The following is a 24,133-nucleotide window of genomic DNA, read 5'->3' as shown; positions in this document are numbered from 1 at the left end:
AGCTGAGAAAGCTGCTCCTGATGCACTTTATGAATGCATATGTCGAAACTCCTGCACTTTGATATACAAGTCTCTATAGTCTCTACTAAGATAAAAGTACTTATGATTTCTATGTCAGCTGTACTACAAAATTATCCTATTGCTGTTAATAACCTCCCCAGCAGTGTGAGCTAATATATCTGATTCCATCAATTTCCTAATCATTCAAAAGATTCCTCCTTAGGGCATGTCATCTTCTATTACTGGTTGTTTAATCAAAAGTTCTGTACAGCACCAGAGCATATCATGGCACACAAGTCTGCAATCTTACCAGATTCACATTCATTCTTGGTTCTGTTTAATTCAGTGCCATCATCCACAAATTGACAGATCGAGAAGAGCCTGCAGCCTCTTTGACAAGCATAGAGTTCCTCTTCCTGCCATAATGGAAAAAACAGAAAAATGCTTAAGTAAGGAACTTCTACCAGCAACAACTGATATAATTTCAAAGTCACAATTTATCTTAGAAAGAACGTGCTGAAACTGGAGAAGGTTCAAAGGAGGTTAATGAAAATGATACCAGGATTGAACAGCTTGTCATATGAAGAACATTTGATGCTTTTGGGCCTGTATTCACTAGAATTCAGAAGAATGCGGGGTGACCTCATTGAAACTTATTGAATGATGAAAGGCTTTGATAGAGTGAATGTGGAGAGAATGTTTCCTATGGTAGGAGAGTCTAAGACCAGAGGACACAGCCTCAGAATAGAGGGGTGTCCTTTTAGAAAGGAGATGAGGAGGAATTCCTTTAGCCAGAGGGTTGTAAATCTGTGAAATTCATTGCCACAGGCAGTTGTGGGGACCAAATGTATATTTAAGGCACAGGTTGATAAATCCTTGGGTGGTCAGGGCATGAAGGGATATGGGGGAGGAGAGAAGGCAGCAGGAGATTGGGGCTGAAGGAAAAATGTATCAGCCATGATGAAATGGCGAAACATTCGATGGTCCAAATGGCCTAATTCTGCTCCTACATCTTATGGTCTACAATTGGCAAGTGGCCAAGGAAGATTATATGTTAAAATTGCACAAGTCAACACACAACATGTGATACAAATTAATGCCTTCAAAATAAAGTTGCACAATTTTAAGACAGGCTTCTAAAGTAAGGCTTGAAATGAAACTTGCTTATTCAGGCATGCATGCTACTAGCTGATCAAAAATGCAGAATCAAATTTAAAAACAATGAATACTTTGTTTGATTCTGAGCATATTATTAAGGTTGCAAGATCGCTTATCCCTTGTCCCATGCATGATACAACTGAAACGCCAATTGTATTTGACTTAACAGAACTAATGTAAACACGCTGCAAGTCTTTGTATAAGTGGAAGCCTTAGGACTAATGTATAATTAATAACTGCTTTTGTGATACTATCAAAATAGAATCTCCAATACACCAGTGATGCCCAGCACGGGTGGTTATGGTCGCTGGGGGGGGAAGAAGTAAGCAGCACCCTAACTTGAGGCACAAGACCTGGCTGACCGTATCAACTTGTTGCCATCGCCAATATCTGATAGGCATTCCCAGTTTGTGTTAATTTTTTCATTTTAATTGAGCCCTATCAACAATGGATAAATACATATAGCTCTATCTCCGAGTCTGAAGGCAGTGAAGCCATGAATTCTAATCCTGCTAAGACACAGAATTAACAGAAAGTGCATCAATACAATGTTACATACCTGGAGAATGGTTTTATTCCATTCCCGTCAGATCAGCAACACCTCATATGTCTTATGTGTAATACTGTACTGTCTAATCAAGCCATGAAACAATCAAGATTGCAGGAACACTTCCCTAAAAGGCTACTTATGATATTGTTCAGTTCCAGAAGATGAAAGAAGCATTTGAAAAGCATTGCACACTCCAGTCATTTGCCAAGAAAGCTAAAATTGACCTTGATAGTGGTGCTTATAACATTTCCAAAATGATGGCAAAGCACAGAAAATCTCATTCAATTGGTGAAAGATTAATAATGCCTGCTGTATCAGAAGTGCTCACCACTGTTCTCAAAATGGATACCAGTATTTTAAAATCAATTCTTCTGATTAATAACTCTGTAACCCCTCATACTGATGAAAAGAGTGAAGCCATTGAGAATGAACTACGGGCACAGCACTACAAAAAACAGAATTTGGGATACAACTGGATGAGTCAATGGTGTGATACAATGAAGCATTACAGATGGCATATGTATGATTTATCAAAAATGGAAAAGTTTATAGAAACATTGAAAATCTACAGCACAATACAGGCCCCTCGGCCCACAAAGCTGTGCCGAACATGTCCCTACCTTAGAACTACCTAGGCTTTACCCATAGTCCTCTATTTTTCTAAGCTCCATGTAGCCATCCAGGAGTCTCTTTAAAGACCCTATTGTTTCTGCCTCCGCCGGCAGCCCATTCCACACACTTACCACTCCCTGCATAAAAAACTTACCCCTGACATCTCCTTTGTACCTACTTCCAAGCACCTTAAAACTATGCCCTCGCGTGCTAGCCATTTTATGAAGAGATTCTCTTCTGCAAATAAACAAATATCAATGGAGAATCAATCTACAATGAACTCAAAATCTATTTGGAGGATAAAAGTATTCCAATTAGGAACATGATTTACATAGAAAACATAGAAAATAGGTGCAGGAGTAGGCCATTCGGCCCTTCGAGCCTGCACCGCCATTTATTATGATCATGGCTGATCATCCAACTCAGAACCCCGCCCCAGCCTTCCCTCCATACCCCCTGACCCCCGTAGCCACAAGGGCCATATCTAACTCCCTCTTAAATATAGCCAATGAACTGGCCTCAACAGTTTCCTGTGGCAGAGAATTCCACAGATTCACCACTCTCTGTGTGAAGAAGTTTTTCCTAATCTCGGTCCTGAAAGGCTTCCCCTCTATCCTCAAACTGTGGCCCCTCGTTCTGGACTTCCCCAACATCGGGAACAATCTTCCTGCATCTAGCCTGTCCAATCCCTTTAGGATCTTATACGTTTCAATCAGATCCCCCCTCAATCTTCTAAATTCCAACGACTACAAGCCCAGTTCATCCAGTCTTTCTTCATATGAAAGTCCTGCCATCCCAGGAATCAATCTGGTGAACCTTCTTTGTACTCCCTCTATGGCAAAGATGTCTTTCCTCAGATTAGGGGACCAAAACTGCACACAATACTCCAGGTGTGGTCTCACCAAGGCCTTGTACAACTGCAGTAGTACCTCCCTGCTCCTGTATTCGAATCCTCTCGCTATAAATGCCAGCATACCATTCGCCTTTTTCACCGCCTGCTGTACCTGCATGCCCACTTTCAATGACTGGTGTATAATGACACCCAGGTCTCGTTGCACCTCCTCTTTTCCTAATCGGCCACCATTCAGATAATAATCTGTTTTCCTATTTTTGCCACCAAAGTGGATAACTTCACATTTATCCACATTAAATTGCATCTGCCATGAATTTGCCCACTCACCCAACCTATCCAAGTCACCCTGCATCCTCTTAGCATCCTCCTCACTGCTAACACTGCCACCCAGCTTCATGTCATCCGCAAATTTGGAGATGCTGCATTTAATTCTCTCATCCAAGTCATTAATATATATTGTAAACAACTGGGGTCCCAGCACTGAGCCTTGCGGTACCCCACTTGTCACCGCCTACCATTCTGAAAAGGTCCCATTTATTCCCACTCTTTGCTTCCTGTCTGCTAACCAATGCTCCACCCACACCAATACCTTACCCCCAATACCGTGTGCTTTAAGTTTGCACACTAATCTCCTGTGTGGGACCTTGTCAAAAGCCTTTTGAAAATCCAAATATACCACATCCACTGGTTCTCCCCTATCCACTCTACTAGTTACATCCTCAAAAAATTCTATGAGATTCATCAGACATAATTTTCCTTTCACAAATCCATGCTGACTTTGTCCGATGATTTCACCGCTTTCCAAATGTGCTGTTATCACATCCTTGATAACTGACTCCAGCAGTTTCCCCACCACTGACGTTAAGCTAACCGGTCTATAATTCCCCGGTTTCTCTCTCCCTCCTTTTTTAAAAAGTGGGGTTACATTAGCCACCCTCCAATCCTCAGGAACTAGTCCAGAATCTAACGAGGTTTGAAAAATTATCACTAATGCATCCACTATTTCTTGGGCTACTTCCTTAAGCACTCTAGGATGCAGACTATCTGGCCCTGGGGATTTATCTGCCTTCAATCCCTTCAATTTACCTAACACCACTTCCCTACTCACATGTATTTCGCTCAGTTCCTCCATCTCACTGGACCCTCTGTCCCCTACTATTTCTGGAAGACTATTTATGTCCTCCTTAGTGAAGACAGAACCAAAGTAATTATTCAATTTCTTGTGCAACAGATGAAGCACCATGTATGACAGATCACCATGCTGGTATTGTGGCATTTATGAAAAAAGAAATTCCAAGTCAGTTTGCAGTCCATTGTGTAATTCATCATCAACATCTCACAATCAAAAACCTTAGCCAGTGACTTTTTTCAAGCATGACTCTTGTAATATCTGCTATCAACAAAATTAAAGATCATCCACTAAATAGCAGAATATTTCACCAGTTACGCTAAGATAATGATGATAAGTTAGGACACTTGCTTCTTCACAAAGAAGTGCATTGGCTGTTAAGAGGCTGCTGCTTAAAATGTTTCCTTGATCTTTTTGACACCATGGTTGAATTTTTGCTCAAAGTTAACAAGAGCTTTGGAAACAAGACTGAACTTCTACTTGGAGATGTGGCATACCTAACCAATCAAAATGAATATTCTACGTATGAACCTACAGGGTGAGAATTTCAATTTAATCCAGGCAAAAAGAGCAGTGTCCACTTTTATCAGAAAATTGGAAATATATACACAAAACATCAGGAGAAGAATGTCGTCTCAATTTCTCTACATGTAAAGTATGGCACTCTCTTTCACAGATGGCGATTTGCAAGAATACTGCTTACACCTGCAGTCACCGAAGTATTTTCAATATCGATTCAAGGATTTAAATGACCTGGAAATTCTGGACTGGGACTGGGTAATTAACTTTATTTCTTTGCAAGGTGGAAGAACAGGAAGAGACCTTGCAAGAAGAAATTATCGAAATTCAGAATGATGAAGAAGTAAAAATGCTTTTCAAAAATGTCAGCTTTTGTGGTATGTGGCTACTCTGTCAAATGAAGTTTCCTGGTCTTTAGAGAAGAGTCAAACTGCTCTTCATTGCATTTCCACCCTCCTACCTTGGTGAAAGAGACTTCAGTGCAGTGAACCACAATATCACAAAAAAACAGAAACTGCTTGGACATTGTTATGCCTGGGGACTTAAGACCACAACTTCAACCAGATATTTCAATTTTTGCTAAAAGTCATCAAGCTCAAGGATCACATTGATATCGAAGCTGCTGTACAGCGCACAGGTACTGCATAAGCTAGGTTAAAGACAAATAAAGATTTAAAGCAGAATAATTTTCTCAGTTAGCATATGATAGACATATTTTTACACGATGGGGGCACTAGAAAGTATACTGTGCCCAAGAGGGGCATTGGCAAGTATGAGAGTACTTCAGGGGGGCGTTGGCAAGTATGATAATACTTTAAGGGGGCTTGGGATTAAACAAGGTTGGGAAACACTGCTATACACCAAATCAAATGTTAGCACAATGTAAAACAGCTTGGGAGAAATCCTTCAAGTTTACTAGCATAGAACGGTTCAGTGGTTAGATTAGATTAGATTATGAGGACACTCAGTCCTTGCTTATTGTCATTTAGAAATGCATGCATTAAAAAATGATACAACGTTCCTCCAAAATAATATCACAAGAAACACAGGACAAACCAAGACTAAAACTGACAAAACCACGTAATTATAACATATAGTTACAACAGTGCAAAGCAATACCATAATTTGATAAAGAGCAGACCATGGGCACGGTAAAAAAGAAGTCTCAAAGTCCTGATAGCCTCATCATCTCACACAGACGATAGAAGGGAGAAACTCTCCCTGCCATGAACCTCCAAGCGCCGCAAACTTGCTGATGCAGCACCATTGGAAGCACCCGACCACAGCTGACCCTGAGTCTGCCCGAAAACTTCGAGCCTCCGACCAGCCCTTCGACACTGAGCACCATCCTCTGCTGAGCGCTTTGACCCCGCCCCGGCCGCCGAGCAACAGGCAAAGCCGAGGACTCGGGGCCTTCCCCTCCGGAGATTTCGGACCACACAGTTGCAGCAGCAGCGAAGCAGGCATTTCAGAAGTTTCACCAGATGTTCCTCTGTGCTCTCACTTCTGTCTCCATCAAGTCAGGATTGTGCACGGCACCTTAAGGCAACATACTGAGTATGATACAAGTTTTTTTTTAAAAGAGAAAGCCTGAATGGAACAATGTCATAAGCACTGACTGCCCCACTAGCTTAGCATAACTGTACAATCAATTGATTTTAATTGTAAATTTAGGGAGCATTAGATCCAGACAGTTTAGTGACATGTAGCCAAGTACAGTAAAACCACCCAGAGTTCAGAACTATACAGTGGACTGCAATGCTGTTTGTGAATTTTGGCTGAGAAAGATCAGAGCTACCAAGTATATTTCAAACTCACATAACCTAACCAACAAAGGTCCAAGTTGAGATTATTGCCAAATGCACTAGTACACATATGCACAAGTGCAACCTAAAACTTACTTGCAGCAGCAAAGAACATTGTTTTTTTTTTGTCTATCCTGATTATGATGCGAAGTTTTTACAATAAAACACATTAAAGAGTTTAAATAATGGTTCATGGCAGTTCCATGCACAGCACAGTCTTACTTTCCAGGATGGAATATGATGTTTAAAATCAAACTCTCAACTGAAAAAGGACACCAGCACACAAGAAGACTACTTATATATAGAAATTTAATTATTCATGGTACATGAGCATCACTGGCTACTCCCAGATTTAGCTACTTGCTGGCCATTTCAGAGGGAAATTCAAGAGCAAGAATATTATTGCATATCTGGAATTACATAAATCAGACTAGGCAAGAGTGGAAAATTTTAAACCACAAGACAGAGGTGCAGAATTGGGCCATTTTGACCCATCAAGTCTGTCTTGCCATTCCATCATAGCCGATTTATTTTCCCTATTTTTCCTTTAAATATACTCAATAACTTGGCTTCTACAACCATCTGTGTAAATTAATTCCACAGATTCACCACGCTCTGGCTAAAGAAATTCATCCATACCTCTATTCTAAGAGGACATCCTTCTATTCTGAGGTTGCGTCCTGTGGTCCTAAAGTCTCTACAGGAAACATCCTCTCCACATCCACTCTGGGTCTTTTAACATTTGGTAGGTTTCAATGAGACTCATACCCCTCATTCTTCCAAACTACAGCAAGTACAGGACCTAGAGCCATCAAACTTTTCCTGGAGTCATTCTCATAAACCTCCCCTGGATCCTTTCCTATGCCAGCACAACCTTTCTTGTACATAGATCCCAAAACTGCTCACAATACTCTAAATGCAGCCAAAGAATCCCTTAATAAAGCTTCATCATTATGTCCTTGCTTTCATAGCCTAGTCCTCAGGAGACCAAGTTATTGGATATATTTAAAGCAGAGGCTGATAGGTTCTTGATTATTAAAAATGTTAGAGGTTACTGGGAGAAGGCAGAAGAATGGAGTTGAGGGGAAAATAAATCAGCCATCATTGAAGGGCAGAGCAGACTTAATAGGCTGAATGACCTAATTCTCCTCTCATGTCTAATAGTCTTAAAAATTTGAAAAAGCTTTTGCTGTCCTCTTCTATACGGTTTGCTAGCTCCATTTCTCTCCTAATTTCTGTTTTATTTAAGAACTTCTCAATCTTTTAGCTTCCCACTAATTTTTGCGATAGTGCAGGCCCTCTCTTTTGATTTTATGCCATCTCTGACTTTCCTTGTTAACCACAGTTGCCTCGTCCTCCCTTCAAATGCTGCTTCTTCTTTGGGATGAACCAATCCTGCATCTTCTGAATTATTCCCAGAAACTCCAGCCATTGCTGCTCTACTGTTGTCCCTGCTAATGTCCCCTTCTAATAAACTTTGACCTACTCCTTTCAGATCAGAGTCAGGTTTATTATCACCGGCATGTGTCATGAAATTTGTTAACTTAGCAGCAGCAGTTCAATGCAATACATAATAGAGAAGGGAAAAAATAATAAATAAATTACAGTATACATAAATTGAATAGATTAAAAATCGTGCAAAAAACAGAAATTATATATATTAAAAAAGTGAGGTAACGTTCAAGGGTTCAATGTCCATTTAGGAATCAGATGGCAGAGGGGAAGAATCTGTTCCTGAATCGCTGAGTGTGTGCCTTCAGGCTTCTGTACCTCTTACCTGATGGTAACAGTGAGACAAATGCATGCTCTGGGTGCTGGAGGTCCTTAATAATTCTGAGAGCGATGCCTTTCTGAGACACCGCTCCTTGAAGATGCCCTGGGTACTTTGCAGGCTAGTCCCAAGATGGAGCCGACTAAATTTACAACCATCCGCAGCTTCTTTCGGTCCTGTGCAGTAGCACACCCCTCCCCCCCCATACCAGACAGTGATGTCAGAATGTTAGAATGTTTTCGAGTGTATTTGTTGACATACCAAATCTCTTCAAACTCCTAATGAGGTATAGTCACTGTCTTGCCTTCTTTATAACTACATCGATATGTTGGGACCAGGTCAGGTCCTCAGAGATCTTGACACCCAGGAACTTGAAACTGCTCACACTCTCCACTTATGATCCCTCTATGAGGACTGGTATGTGTTCCTTCATCTTACCCTTCCTGAAGTCCACAGTCAGCTCTTTTGTCTTACTGACATTCAGTGCCAGGTTGTTGCTGTGACACTACTCCACTAGTTGGCATATCTCACCACCATCTGAGATTCTACCAACAATGGTTGTATCATCAGCAAATTTATAGATGATATTTGAGCTACGCTTAGCCACACAGTCATGCGTATAGAGTAGAGTAGTGGGCTGAGCACACACCCCTGAGGTGCACCAATGTTGATCATCAGCAAGGAGATGTTATCACCAATCTGCACAGACTGTGGTCTTCCAGTTAGGAAGTTGAGGATCCAATTACAGAAGGAGGTACAGGGGCCCAGGTTCTATAACTTCTCAATCAGGATTATGGGAAAGATGGTATTAAATGCTGAACTATAGTAGATGAACAGCATCCTGAAATAGGTGTTTGTGTTGTCCAGGTGGTATAAGGCCATGTGGACAGCCATTGAGATTGCATCTGCCATTGACCTATTGTGGCGATAGGCAAATTGCAATGGGTCCAGGTCCTTGCTGAGGCAGGAGTTCAGTCTAGTCATGACCAACCTCTCAAAGCATTTCATCAATATAGATGCAAGTGCTACTGGGCAATAGTCATTAAGGCAGCCCACATTATTCTTCTTAGGCACTGGTATAATTGTTGCCTTTTTGAAGCAAGTGGGAACTTCAGCCCGCAGCAGTGAGAGGTTGAAAATGTCCTCGAATACTCCCACCAGTTAGTTGGCATAGGTTTTCAAAATCTTACCAGGAATTCCACCTGGACCTTCCATCTTGCAAGGGTTCACTCTCTTTAAAGACAGCCTAGCATCGGCTTCTGAGACAGAGATCACAGGATCATCGACTGCAGCAGGGATCGTCACAGTTGTAGTTATATTCTCCCTTTCAAAGTGGGTATAGAAGGCGTTGAGTTCATTTGGTAGTTAACTTTGTTAACTTCTCTGTAGTTAACTTTACTCTACTATAATACCAATAACATCCCATTTTATCTTCTTTCTCTCTCTCCAACTGCAGGGTGAATTCTATCATAATATGATCACTGCCTATGTGTTTCTTTACATTAAATTCTCTAATCAAATCTGGTTCATTACACAACACCCAATCTAGAATTGCCTTTTCCCAAGTGTGGTCAACCATAATCTGCTCTAAAAGCCATCCCATAGGTATTCTATAAATTCCTTCTCTCAGGATCCAGTACCCACATGATTTTCCCAATCTACCTGTATATTGAAATCCCTCATAATCATCATAACATTGCTCTTTTTGTTTTTACAAGCCTTTTCTAGCTTCCACTGTAATTTGTCTGCCACACCCTGGCTATTGTTCTGAGGCTTTTATGTAACTCACAACATGGTTTTTTTTTAACCCTTCCAGCTTCTCCCCAACTCTACCCACAAGATTTCTACATTTTTTAATCTTATGTCACTTCTTCCTAAAGATTTTATTTCATTTTTTAACAAAACCACCCAACCGCCTCTACCTACCTACATGTCCTTTCAATACAATGTGTATCCTTGGATGTTATTTTGACATTTTTTTTTACCTTAGTCCTGAGAAAAGGTTGAGATATACTGCAGCTCATTTCTGCACAAATGACACTGGACATTAATGTTTAATAGTTGGTTTGTCTTCACATTTATTTATTTAGAAAAATAGCACAGGACAGGCCTTTTGGGCCCAACAAACTGCAGCCCCCCCCAGCAACCCACTGGGGGGGGGCGGTGTACAATGACCAACATCTTCAATTATTGCATGGATCCACAACCTCCGCTTTTGTTTTCAAGTATTTCTACCCGAGGATAAAATCCACAGGTTTCCATGCATACCTGACAAGTGTAATTGCTTTCTCAGTCGTAAAATATTTCTTATTCCATTACATATACACCTCATGTACATTACAAATTTGACAATATCCAATACAATCAATCCCGCCTCATCTCAGCCCTCCCGCAACCCTAGCAATGTGGAGCTGTATCACCTAAAACATAGACAATGAGTTGTATCACCTAAAACATAGACCATGTGGAGTTGTATCACCTAAAACATAGACAATGTGAAGCTGTATCACCTAAAACATAGACAATGAGTTGTATCACCTAAAACATAGACAACGTGGAGCTGTATCACCTAAAACATAGACAACGTGGAGCTGTATCACCTAAAACATAGACAAGGTGGAGTTGTATCACCTAAAACATAGACAAGGTGGAGTTGTATCACCTAAAACATAGACAAGGTGGAGTTGTATCACCTAAAACATAGACAATGCGAAGCTGTATCACCTAAAACATAGACAATGCGAAGCTGTATCACCTAAAACATAGACAATGCGAAGCTGTATCACCTAAAACATAGACAATGCGAAGCTGTATCACCTAAAACATAGACAATGCGAAGCTGTATCACCTAAAACATAGACAATGCGAAGCTGTATCACCTAAAACATAGACAATGCGAAGCTGTATCACCTAAAACATAGACAATGCGAAGCTGTATCACCTAAAACATAGACAATGTGAAGCTGTATCACCTAAAACATAGACAATGTGAAGCTGTATCACCTAAAACATAGACAATGTGAAGCTGTATCACCTAAAACATAGACAATGTGAAGCTGTATCACCTAAAACATAGACAATGTGGAGTTGTATCACCTAAAACATAGACAATGTGGAGTTGTATCACCTAAAACATAGACAATGTGGAGTTGTATCACCTAAAACATAGACAATGTGGAGTTGTATCACCTAAAAGACAATGTGGAGTTGTATCACCTAAAACATAGACAATGTGGAGTTGTATCACCTAAAACATAGACAATGTGAAGCTGTATCACCTAAAACATAGACAATGTGAAGCTGTATCACCTAAAACATAGACAATGTGAAGCTGTATCACCTAAAACATAGACAATGTGGAGTTGTATCACCTAAAACATAGACAATGTGGAGTTGTATCACCTAAAACATAGACAATGTGGAGTTGTATCACCTAAAACATAGACAATGTGGAGCTGTATCACCTAAAACATAGACAATGTGGAGTTGTATCACCTAAAACAGAGACAATGTGGAGTTGTATCACCTAAAACATAGACAATGTGGAGCTGTATCACCTAAAACATAGACAATGTGGAGTTGTATCACCTAAAACAGAGACAATGTGGACAATGTGAAACATAGAAGACTATAGCACAGGAACAGGCCGTTCGGCCCACTGTGTTGTGCCAAACCAGCTGAAAAGCAAATCAAAAACACCCACTCTCCCTCCTACCTAAACCATTAGACTTCTGATTTCAGAACTCCATTTTTCTGAAGAATTGTTTCACACAATAAACCCAGTAGTTTCAAAATTTTGTAGAACTATCTACTTGATGCATTATATTAATTCTCTAAATCAGCAGTCAACACCATCAATGTAGAATATCTGCAAAATATATTTTACTGGGTAAGTCTGATGCTGAGAATTCAATAAATGATAAATAAAATCTCCCTTATACTAAATGAAGCTGCTGTTTTTCTAAATTGAATTGTCTCTAAAAAGCAAACTATTTTCAAATCAAAGAAATCATTATTACTAATTTTAATACCAAAAACAAACATTTGTTACTAGTGACTTTTTTCTACAAAGCCCAAATATGGATCTCAGCCTTTCATCTTAATTTCCCCAATGTGACATCACAATGAGAACAATGCTACAAAATACCTTCAATTTTCAACTATTTAACCACAGAAACAGGCAACATAAATACTATTCTACAGGTTTTGCCAGCTGTTTGATCAAGTTCAAAATCATCACTATTAATGCTCAAACACAAATCTCACTTTCAAAATTCAATTCAAAGCCAAAGTTATGGTTAACCGGGTTTCTGATACCTATGACTTACTTTAGAGATCTCCAGATAAAACCAATAAGAAATTCTCATAGACAAGAGCTTCTCCTGGTCACTGATACATGCTTACTCTGCAGGATTGCATCCCAATTCCCAAAACCAGAATCAAGAAACAGGTTGGCATAATCTCCACAATCAGGTTGGCATAATCGGCATAATCAACTATAACCATAAATTTTCTCTCAAGAGACTGGAACAATAACTGCATAAACAATCTAAGAAAATGCTGCAGGAATCAAATTACAGATTGTAATAGTTTGACCAGCTTTCCCCCATAAAAAAATCCAGCAATGTAAAGAGTAAGGTCAAATATTTTCTAATTTATGGTAAATAATCCAGACCTCCATTATCCAAATCTGGCTTAAAAAATCGATGACATTTCCAGCAGATCATTGCAGATTGGTTGAATATCATTCAAAACCACACTTTCAATTTAAATCAATTTCTATTACCTCCAGCTCAATACTTTCAAGATAGTTGCCAGAAAACTTACATTTTAGATGGTAATGATTAAGATCCCAAATATACTTTTCCTGCACCGTTCCCGTGATTTACAACCCATTAACTTCATGATTCAATTGTTCAAAGTTATTTCTATAGAATACAGAATTTAATTTGCAGGTTGAGTCAGTGGCAAGGAAGCCAAATGCAATATTAGCATTCATTTTGAGAGGACATGAATACAATTGCAAGTACATAATGCTGAGGGTTTATATGGCATTGGTCAGACTACACTTGGATTATAGAGAGTTGTTTTGGTCCCCTTATCTAAGAAAGGATGTGCTAGCATTGAAGAAATTCCAGTCCAGAAGAGGTTGACGAAGATGATCCTAGGAATGAAAAGTTTAACATATGAGGAGTTTTTGATGGCTCTATGCCTGTACTCACTGGAGTTCATCAGAATTGGAAGGTCTGGATAGAGTGGATATGGAGGCACTGTTTCCTATAGTGGGGGTGTCTAGGACCATAGGGCAGCCTCGGAATTGAGAGACGTCCGTTTAGAACGGAGATGAGGAAAAATTTATTTAACCAGAGGGTGGTGAATCTGTGGAATTTTTTGCCCCAGACGGCTGTGGAGGCCAAGTTATTAGGTATATTTAAGGTGGAGATTGATAGGTTTTTGATTAATCAGGGCGTCATAGGTTACTGGAAAAGGGCAGGAGAATGGGGTTGAGAGGGATAATAAATCAAAACAGCTATGATGGAATACGGAGAAAACTCGACGGGCCGAACGGTCTAATTTGCTCCAAGGTCTTATGGTCTAATATGTGAGCTTTTTAACAAAATTCACAGGATTCACCAATTTAGATATCTGAAATGCATAATACACATCAGTTAATCAAAAAAGACTGCGTTGTTAAAGTAAAATAATGAGAAGCCTCAAGCCTCAGAACAACAAGGTTTTACATAAAAATACCAGCCGGCCAGCCCTACCTTCGGATAAGTGTGCAGCGTATAGGTCATCTCACAGGATTTCTGACACGACGATGTATCTCCCAAAACAGCATCGAACGCGTCGGAAGCCAGCGACACATTACTGAAAGACAGAGCCAATATCGAGACCAAAGCAAAGCCGAAGACCGAGCCGCAGCGACTAGAACCGCCCGCCGCCACCGCCATCTTCCGCCTGTTTGTTGTGATCCACAATCCCTTACCTCACCGCGCGTGCGCCGTCATACCGTACCTCACTGCCATCGGTTTTACTACAACTTTCATCTTACATCTGATCCTACAGATTTACTGTACAAATTTACCGCAGTTAGGTTTGTGTTAGATGTAAATATTATGTTTTTAAAAAAAATACTTCCAGCTGCTGGCGCAAGGGTGGCTGGGACTTGTAGTTGCCAGCTGTTTGCGTAGTTGCCTGAAGGCAGGCCGCGCTAGGACACTGGCTGGAGTGGGCTTGTCGTGTTGTATTCCGTAACCAAGAACAGGAGTGCTTCGTCCTGTGCCCTGAGCTTGGGGTCATCCATGGATCGCTTCGTAGTGCGGGGCTGCGCGGCGAGCCCGGCACAGCCCCAGCCCAAGGTTTACCGTCAGACTACTCTGGAGTCTTTGAAGGTAGAGAATTTCCCCATTGTGGAGGGGTTTCCGGAGTTCACTTGAAACTGTGGATTAAGGGCATTCGAGATGTTTTTGTTCTGTTTACTACCTGTTCTAATCACATTTCCCAGTAAACCTTTGCTCATTTCTAAAGACACAAAGCTATTAGTCCCATCAGTTCCAATCTCCCATTGTTTCGCTGAGGCCCTCCAAATCACTAACAATCCCTCTCTCTCCCCCCTCTGGAAGTCAAGATTGAACCCAGGTCACTGGAAGTGTGGGGCTGTACTCCCTGCAAAGAAGGCAAAGTAATTCATGGTCAGTCAAAAGTTTCCTTTTTGTTTTTGTTTTGGTTAAAATGACAATTTAGGAGGGTCTGTCGAGTTATAAGAGTTAATTATTGTTACAGAGTAATTACTTTTATACAGCATCCTAGAAGAAGAGTATAAGTGATCCAAATGTCTGGCATGGATGAAGATTGAAATTAGTAGTACTATGGAGAGGAGGAACAGTTATACGTGGGTGCAGACATTGGGAGAAGGAACATTGGCTATCCACAGTTAAAAGTGGCGAGGGAGAAAAGCAACGGGATTTTTCCTGAATGGAAGTGCTTCGGACAGACTCGAGAGGGTAGCTCGGTAGCGCAGCGATTAGCGCGCCGCTGTTGCAGCGCGGTGTGTTTCGGAGTTCCAATTCCAGTAAGGAATTCCAGGGTTGCCAGATTGAAATTTTAATTTAAAGCCAAACAATACTTTTTTAAAAGCCAGATAAAAGCCCACTATTTTCCCCATACTCACAACACAAGAAAAGCTCCAGATCCAGGTTATTACTATCCTCTTCACTGAAATCAGTGGAACATACGGCATAAACCTTGTCCGATGTGAAGTTTTTTTTTAGCATTTCTGGAGATGCAGTAAAGTCTTTGCAACATTTGCTTGAAAGCAATACTTCTGCCCTCATTCTCACAATACCATCAAGAAGATTCAGCTGCATTCTGTTTCTTGCCTTCCTTTTAACGGAGGATACAAGAGAAAATATCCTCTCAACTACAGCATTGCCGACAGGGGTTATTAGACAAGTAAGGGCAAAGGTGGCGACCTCTTTAAATGCCTGATGCTGAAGTACACCAAGCCAAAACTCTTCAGTGTCTGTCGAGAGTCCATCTTTCTTAAATGGAGCTGCTTCTTTCCAATCCACAAAAGGCATTTTTCTCTATTCTTTTTCAATTGTGCTGACGTTGTTTCCTGCAAGGTGTATAAAGGGTAACTTGGAATACATGGGCCTTGAAGCTTGATTTAAAATTATCACATGGCTCAATTTTGATAAACTTGCAAATGTATCTCCCGCTGACGCAAGTCTACATGTACCTTGACTCAGAGCTTCTCCTAGCATAGACATACATCTTTCTTCCACATTTTTTATTTCTAGATGGGCCTCAGCAGTGTTGTTCTGCTGTAGGAACTTATCACATGCTGTTAAGAATTTGATACAAAATACTTCATTAATATTTTTTTCTGTCTATTGGCATCATACAGTCTGATCTGAAGATTCTTCTGGTGTAAGAATATTTGTTGCTACATTTCATGAGGATCAGCTTTGGTTTGCTGAAAAAGGCTGTTCAGTCTTTCAAATTCCTGCACAACAGGTGTTGCAAACTCAAAGAACAAGTTTTTGTAGTCTGACAACATTTCCTTTAGGAGTCTTGCTTTGAATTTTGTATCAAACTTTGACTGGGCTACTTCAGCAGAAGTGAAATAAGCCTTTAGCTCTTCCCAGTTCATCAAAATATTAAGCATGACCTTTCCACGCACAAGCCACTGAGTAGACGCAGGCTTTTCAAAGGGGAGGGGGGCAGTTTGGGTTAGCTCAAGTTCTGTAGCTGTGTTCATCACTCTAAACAATTCTTTGTATGCTTCCTGTCTTAATTCACTATGGCAAAACCAATTGGGTATTTCTGACAGTAAAAATCCAATATTTGATGGTAGCTTGGATACTGCATATTGAATGCACAGTGCCAGCGAATGACAGATACATTTGAGTTGCACACAGAAAGGAGACACATCTTTTAGTCTAGACCACATGGAGTTGTTGCACCCAACCATGTTTGATGCACCATCCGATGCAAAACCAATGCAATTTGCAAGACCCTGGCCACATCTTTTGATTTCCTCGTCAATCAAATTGAATACGTTTTTTCCTATAGCCTCTTGCACCGGAATTAAACCTAGAAATCCACTTACAATTTCCTTTGTCCTATCACTTAAAAAATCGGCAAATACGCAAGTGTTTTTGTGTTGAAGTGTCAGTAGATTCATCTACAAACAATATAATGATGGCATATTTCTTATTCTGAAAGCCATCAATGAGATCGGTTTTCAGTGCAGGCGAAATGATATTTTTGGTTAAGCATGCACATTTAGTTTTATGTAACTTTATGTGCTCCAGTGTACTCCCATGCCCATGTGCTATCATGACTTCACTCAGGTGGTCAACTGTACGTATCGCACAATGGCAGGTCATGCTTACAGCAATTTGCAGCTCTGCTGCCTTAACCTTATCATTATCTTGCCTAGGAGTCTTTGTTACATTAAGTTGTGTCTGGCCTTTTGATCGAGTCCTCCGCTTGTGTTTCTCCGGTTTTTCATGATCTGAAAGGTTGCTAGCTCTTGGTACAATGGTGCTGTGGCACAATTTACAATAAGCTGCCTCCAATCCATCAGCAGCCTTTTGGACCCATACAAGCGTTTCGTCCCATTTGCTATTGTACTTACGATTGCTATCATAAGAAGCTTTCCATTTCTTTAACGACATGGTCATGGGTGTTGATAATAAATGATTTATGGAAACAGCCGAAGGCATCACAGTTTCACCACAAAATGTTATTATGTATAGAAAGTACACTTCACAGTCGAATTGTATGATTATAAATCACATCCGAAAACTTCGGAGCTCCAAGAGAAACTGCACTCGCCCGGGCGGGTTAGCACGTGATCGTGTTGCTGACTTGCTGGTTGGCCGCTTCTTGCCCAGACTCTTGGCGGCAGAAATATTGCCAAATGTAACTGACCAAAAAACATTTTTCTGAAAGGAAAATGTTTTAGAAAAAGGATGGTATGTAATTTTTGTGCAGATAATCTTAGCATGTAGAAAAGCCCGAAAAAGCCAAATGATATTTCTGGTGCTAACCAGATTAGGAAGAAGCCAGCTTTCTGGAATTTGGCACCAAAAAAGCCAATCTGGTAACCCTGACTGTACCCACTCCTTGTGAAATGCATGGGTTTCCTCTCACAGTACAAAGGCATACCGCGTAGTTTAATTGTCCGTGATTAGTTAGGGATAATCAGGTTTGTTGGGGGTTGATGGGACATCATGGCCCAAAGGGCCAGAATGGCCTACTCCGTGCTGCATCGCTAAATAAACAAAACTAATAAAAATACATTTCTCAACAAAGGTGCCTTGGCCTAGTTTTTTTACTTGTTTTTTTTTAAATACCCAGGTCATTTCGTTAATTAAAAATCTCAATGTGTTATTCCAATTTAAAAAAACAAGAAAATTATTGTTTCCAAATGTAAAACAAAATGTGAATGAGGCTTATGATAAAAGAGCAGTTCATAATTGTTTTCTTACACCAATAGGTTCCTGAACCAGCTAGGTCAGGCAGAAAGACACAACCTTTAATTATCTACTTAGAATTACAAAACTTGGACAGAGCAACCATTAAAATATTTATTGAGGTTTGTACAGGCCCCTCTTACTGCAGCACATCTCCCATTCTGCTGATCTGTGGCACTGCTGACAACCAGCCCATCAAAGAACTACCCCCAAGCCCCTCTGAATGCCCTACACCCTCTCCACTGGTATGAAACGTTGCAGTAAGTGTATCAGTACAGTAGCATCAACTCAGACCACTGAACCAGAACCAGCCATCACTTATCACACCCTTCACAAGTCCCACCCCTGTGTTCACCTAACCTTCACGTTCCCATGGCTGTGCTCCCTTAGTACATTGCATTCTATTCGCATAGTAGTAATCTAAGCTAATTCTGTTATGTTTAATGCCACAGTAGTGGTGAGACAATGAACAATCACAAAGATTAACCCTTTATAGTACAAAATATGAATTGGTGAAAAACAATTGAAGTAATGTTAAAGTTGGAACTAAAACACAATTAAAAGTCTTTTAATGGAGCAAAAACTGGATGAAGTATTCCATTGTATGTGGGTTTGTGTTTTTTTTCATCTATGCTTGCATTTGTGTGATTTTTTTTATTTAATCCAAGGTCTGGTTTCTGAGATGTTAAATACTTCTTTTGACTCTTACTGAAAATCTTAAAACATGTTTTGTAGTAATACTTCAAGTACAATTTGAGTGAACATTAATGATTGTTTTAATTCTCTAAACAGAGAGTTGTGGTGATTGAAGATATTAAAAGATTTAAATCCATTCTGGAACTCCCCAATCAAACAAAGGAAAACTTAATTGAAGCATTGCTGGAACTAAAGAAGAAAATACCCTCTCAGGAAGTTCTCATCTCAACAAAAATAGGTGAAGATTGTACTGTATGGTTATTTGCAAGATGGTGCCACAAACTGACTAGAGGATGGAAACTTTTTAATTGACAAAAACAGAGTTGTTTTCAGGTGTGGTCTCCAGGCACATTGCACAAATAATTTAATATTATCCCCTCATAGCTCTACCCATTAATCAAAGTCTGATCAAACCACCAATACTGCATTAAGGAACTACCAGGCTGAAAATAACATTTGCAACTTGGTGCATATATTTGATAACACCAAGTTGAAAAGGTTGACTTCTCTTGAGTGAAAATTGTAAGGTTCAGGCAAAGTGGAAGGGAGTAAAGAGTGGCTAGCTGTGGTCTTTATTGAATGCAGGCAAAGAGGTGAAAATGGATGTATTTGAATGCCTAGGTTTGAACCACAGTTTGAAATCTGGGCATGCTTTGAAAAGATTTAATGTTGCCGGAAAAAACTTAAAAATTGTGAAATTCATGTACAAACAAAAATCATTTGGAGAGTCTTCCTTGCATTGCCTAGGGTGTGAAACATATACCAGCGGGTTCCCAGTGTGAACTTAAGTCTGTGAACCAGAGCAGTGCTGAATTTTTACTGTATTTAACCACTAACTATATCATGCATAGAAATGCTTATACTATAAATCAGTTCTCTTTCTGCTTTTAAAAGAAGTTTATACCATGCATCTCAAACACAAGAAAATCTGCAGATGCTAGAAATCCAAAGCAACACACACAAAATGCTGGAGGAACTCAGCAGGTCAGGCAGCATCTATGGAAAAGAGTAAACAGTCGAAATTTCAGGTTGAAATCCTTCATCTCAGCCAAAATGTCAGCTGTTTATTCTTTTCTGTAGATGCTACCTGTCCTGCTGAGTTCCTCCAGCATTTTGTGTGCGCTGCTGTCCTTAGTATCTTTTCAGTTAAATTCAAGTAAGTTTGAGGGGTTTTTAAAGTTGAAGCCTAGAGAACTACTTTTGTAGTTTTAGTTGTGAATTGTTGGACAAAATAAAAACATGCTTCTGCCTTAAAAATGTGGTTCGATGTGCTGGGTAAAGTTGTGTGACAGAGATTGCCTTCCACAAGTAGTAGTATGTTTTTTTAAATTTAGTCTGCGATTGCACAGATCATTCTTATTGTATTCTGCTTTCAGATAAATATTCTTCCTATTTCTAGGACACACTGTAAATAGGATGCGGAAAAACTCAGACCCTGAAGTTGCTGAGCTTGCTAAAGTCATTTTTAAAACCTGGAGAGATTTTATAAAAGAAAATAAAAATAAGCCATCCATCGAGGTGCGATGTGATTCTAAGACTGAGAGTCTCAGGAGTAATGCTCGAAAGATGTTCACTGAAGTCTTGGAACTGGAGGTATTTTTTTTAATGCTGATTTAAGTTTTTGATTTTAAAACTTATTTTCAAACAGAAACTGTATTGCAGCCTCCTGTCCATTGTCTTAAAGGCAATCATGATGTGTAAGACTAATTCACTTATCCTTTTTAACACCCTTATTAAGAACTACCTTCAATGTGGATTGACTTAAGGGAACACTCATAATTGGCAAGATTGTCTTCACTTTTCGGGCCAGATCCACGATATTATTAAAAAAGAGAAGGTTCTTTCCAAACACTTGCCATAACTGGTAAGATGATCAGAGGTATTAAGTATATCCAGCTCCTCAACTCAGTACACTGAGCTCCACTTCTGGGCTGGGTGCTGGTCTGTCACTATAGCAGGAGGTTCCACACTTTCATTCCATATGCATGGTAGTTGGAAACACTAATTCACACAACGCTGTCAGCTAGCAGTTTTCTCTGGAACTGGAGGCTAAAGAGAGGCATAATCTAGGTCATTAGCTCGAATAAACTGAGTATATTGTTACTATCTGTAATAATTAATGTATTTTTTATGTATTTGTTACAGAAGGAACATCCGCTGATTGAAAACTTAGAACGAGAGGTTTTTCACCAGTGTTCCCGTTTGATCAACATTTCATATCGGAGGACAATACGAGCTCTAATCTTTACTTTAAAACACAAACCAGAAATCCGAGAGCAGGTTAAAACCTACAAGTTCCCAGTGAAGCAGCTTGTTGAAAATCACAAGAAATGTTGACTTTTTATTAAAGAAATTTACGTATATACATGAATTGTGGACTTCCAGAAGGACTTTGCCTTTTTAAACTGTCACCTAATTTTTCTTTGGATGCAATGGCAGAAGGAAGTGTATAAACACTGTTATTTAATACCTGGATTTGTACCAAGATGCCAGAGCATTCCTTTGATCTGATTTATGACTATTGGGAAAGTGACATTGCATTGATCATGCAGTTGAGTATCTGAAAATCCAAAATGCGAAAACCTCTGAAATCCAAAATGTTTTTGAGTGTTGACAAGTTAATGAAAAATACTCCATAAAGTGGAAAACGAAGATCTGAAACGTGTATTTATAGAGTGGATTCATCGGCACCAAAAAGAACATAATAGTATGCTGATCATGAAACAAGCAAAGATCTATCATGAGGAACTGAAAATTGAGGATAATTTAATATTCAGCAGACTGAGTTGCAGGAATTTAAGAAAAGGCATAGCATTATATATTTAAAGATTTATGCTGATAAAGTGTCTGCTGATCATGAAGCAGCAGAGAAATTCATTGATGAGTTTGCCAAGATTGTCGCCGATAAAAATCTAAAATGCTGAATGGCTGCATCTGTATTTATGTGTGATGAACAAGTGTAAGGCAAAAACTGCTTACTGGTAGCACATAATTCAGAATCAGAAATGGTATTGGTGTCATGCTATCTCGTTACATATTCCAAAATACAGAAAAATCCTAAACCCTTGCAGCTCCAAGCATTTCGGACAAGGGGTACGCAACCTGTACTGTGTGTGTTTGATATTAAATGCATTTCAATTTAGTCGATTAGCAAAGAACAAAAATATTAATGTATCGAAAAATCCTGTTTAAGAATTGGGCAAAACATAATTAATACACAGTATAATTGAATAGCATTGCCTGGATAAAATATCTCAAATGGTTAATAATAATGTAACATTTAGCTTCTCCTATGAGAAGCTATTGGAGCTGGTGATAATTAGTTGGGTAGAATAAACTATTTGTACAAATCATCATGTTTTTCTCTATCAAGGTAGTTTGATCCATTTAACTTTGTTCTGTTCCGTCTTATAATAAGGGACACATAGCATGTATAAGACATGTGACAAGAATACACATAGATTAAGATGTAGCTGTCCTGTGCTGGCACCAGTGGGATCAGCAGTTGGTCTGCCACCTGGCTTCAGGAGAGAGAGAGATAAGGAAAACAATGGAGCAGCATTTGGAGATGTTAATGAAGGAAGGAGAGCTGTCAAGATCGGGACCCCCTTTGAACCCTGAACTGTTTGAAGTGATGGACAGGCGATACCCCAGCAGGGGATAAAAAGGGACAGGTTCGCTAGGGCAGGACACACACACAACACCCGAGGTAACAAGACCCTGGAAGCGGTGCGTCTCTCACAAGTTGGTGGGAAGTACCGGGCCATAGACGCACAGGGTGGAAAGACACAATCGACGGGAACCTGGTGTGTGTCCACCCTTGCCTGGGTGCCAGGTTCACCGCAGGGAAACAATCGTATCTGGAAACGGAGGGGTCACGGTTGGTGACCTCAGATGACATCACAAAGGACTCGCCCGAAAGCTGACTGCGAAGGTCTGTGTGGAAGCCCTGAATATTCATTCGTTTTGCTCTCTCTCTCCTTCCCCCCCACTGTCCATCTCCCACGGCAGCGATTACTGCGAACTGAACTGAAGTTTGCGTCACTTTGAAACTGGTCATTTACCCCTAGACAAAGATAGAGCTGATTGATCCTGTTACCTTAATTCTGTGTACATGTATGTTTATCATTGCTGAACTGTTGCATTCATTATCCTTTTGATTAGAGTACTGTGTTGCTTGTTTCTTTAATAAAACTTTCTTAGTTCTAGTAATCCAGACTCCAACTGAGTGATCCATTTCTGCTGGTTTGGCAACCCAGTTACGGGGTACGTAACATAAGTGGGGTTCTCGTCCGCGATTTTGAACACTAAATTTGGGACGGAGTAAATTGATTGGGTCAAAATTCCCGAAAGAAAGAAAAGACAAACAGCAGAAATGGAGGCTGAGGAAATTATAAAGGCGCCGACCTTGGAGGCATTAGAGGATGCCAGGAAAACGGAATTGGTAGCTGTGGCCAAACGGTTGAATCTTGCTAAGGGGAAGTCGACAATGAGGAGAGAGGAGATACACAGAGCTATCGTAGAGCACTATGTATCTAAAGGTGTGTTTCCCCAAGACGAGCTGGAGGTGTTGTCTATTGAAAAACCTGCTGGAGACGCAGTACAGGTGCAGCTTGAAAAGCTGAGACTCAAGCACGAGTTCCGGGTACGGCAGTTGGAGCGAGAAGAGAAGCAGAGAGAGTTCGAAAGGCAAGAGAAAGAGAAAGAGTTAGAAAGGCAGGAGAGAGAGAGAGAGAGAGAGAGAGTTGGAGAGAGACGAGAAAGAGAGGCAATGGGAGCGAGAAGAGAGAGAGAGGCAGAGGGAAAGGGAATTTGAGCTGGAGAAGTTAAAGATAAGGGCCGAGCAGGGGCCCGTGCCGAACCAAGGTGGAGGGTTCTGGGCGACCCAGGAGGTTAGGCTGGTTCCCCCATTTGACAATACCAACGTGGATCGGTACTTTCTCCATTTCGAAAAAGTTGCTACAAGTCAGGACTGGCCGAGGGATAAGTGGGCTGTTTTGCTTCAGAGTGTACTGAAAGGGAAAGCCCAAGAAGCTTACTCAGCTTTGTCC

General features: G+C 40.2%; 2 protein-coding genes across 2 annotated transcripts in view; one reads left to right on the top strand and one right to left on the bottom strand.

The window, feature by feature from the left end:
- Positions 1 to 14,383, bottom strand: part of tmem59 (transmembrane protein 59) — a 48,945-nt gene extending 34,562 nt beyond the window's left edge. Inside the window, exons 1-2 of the mRNA XM_063063956.1 lie at positions 14,166 to 14,383; positions 311 to 416 (exon numbers count right to left, since the gene is read on the bottom strand). Of these exons, the coding sequence (XP_062920026.1) occupies positions 311 to 416; positions 14,166 to 14,351 (292 nt within the window). The 5' untranslated portion in view covers positions 14,352 to 14,383. The remainder of the gene's footprint in view (positions 1 to 310; positions 417 to 14,165) is intronic.
- A 207-nt stretch (positions 14,384 to 14,590) lies between these two features.
- tceanc2 (transcription elongation factor A (SII) N-terminal and central domain containing 2) lies at positions 14,591 to 23,916 on the top strand. The gene is made up of 4 exons (XM_063064928.1): positions 14,591 to 14,792; positions 19,179 to 19,320; positions 20,482 to 20,675; positions 21,228 to 23,916. Exons 1-4 carry the CDS (start codon positions 14,703 to 14,705, stop codon positions 21,417 to 21,419), a joined length of 618 nt encoding a protein of 205 aa, XP_062920998.1. The 5' UTR covers positions 14,591 to 14,702; the 3' UTR covers positions 21,420 to 23,916.
- Positions 23,917 to 24,133: the final 217 nt, after the last annotated feature.

This window comes from Mobula hypostoma, chromosome 12, assembly GCF_963921235.1.
Source record: "Mobula hypostoma chromosome 12, sMobHyp1.1, whole genome shotgun sequence".
In the NCBI taxonomy this organism is placed as follows: domain Eukaryota; kingdom Metazoa; phylum Chordata; class Chondrichthyes; order Myliobatiformes; family Myliobatidae; genus Mobula; species Mobula hypostoma.
The sequence above is the reverse complement of the archived record's forward strand: the minus strand, read 5'-3'. Positions and strand labels throughout refer to the sequence as shown.

Bases quoted from the DNA above. Each gene is read 5' to 3' on its own strand.
- tceanc2 (XM_063064928.1), top strand. From the start codon at position 14,703: ATGGATCGCTTCGTAGTGCGGGGCTGCGCGGCGAGCCCGGCACAGCCC. The intron at 19,321-20,481 runs GTGAAGATTGTA...TCCTATTTCTAG, and splicing joins TCTCATCTCAACAAAAATAG to GACACACTGTAAATAGGATG. The intron at 20,676-21,227 runs GTATTTTTTTTA...TATTTGTTACAG, and splicing joins CTGAAGTCTTGGAACTGGAG to AAGGAACATCCGCTGATTGA.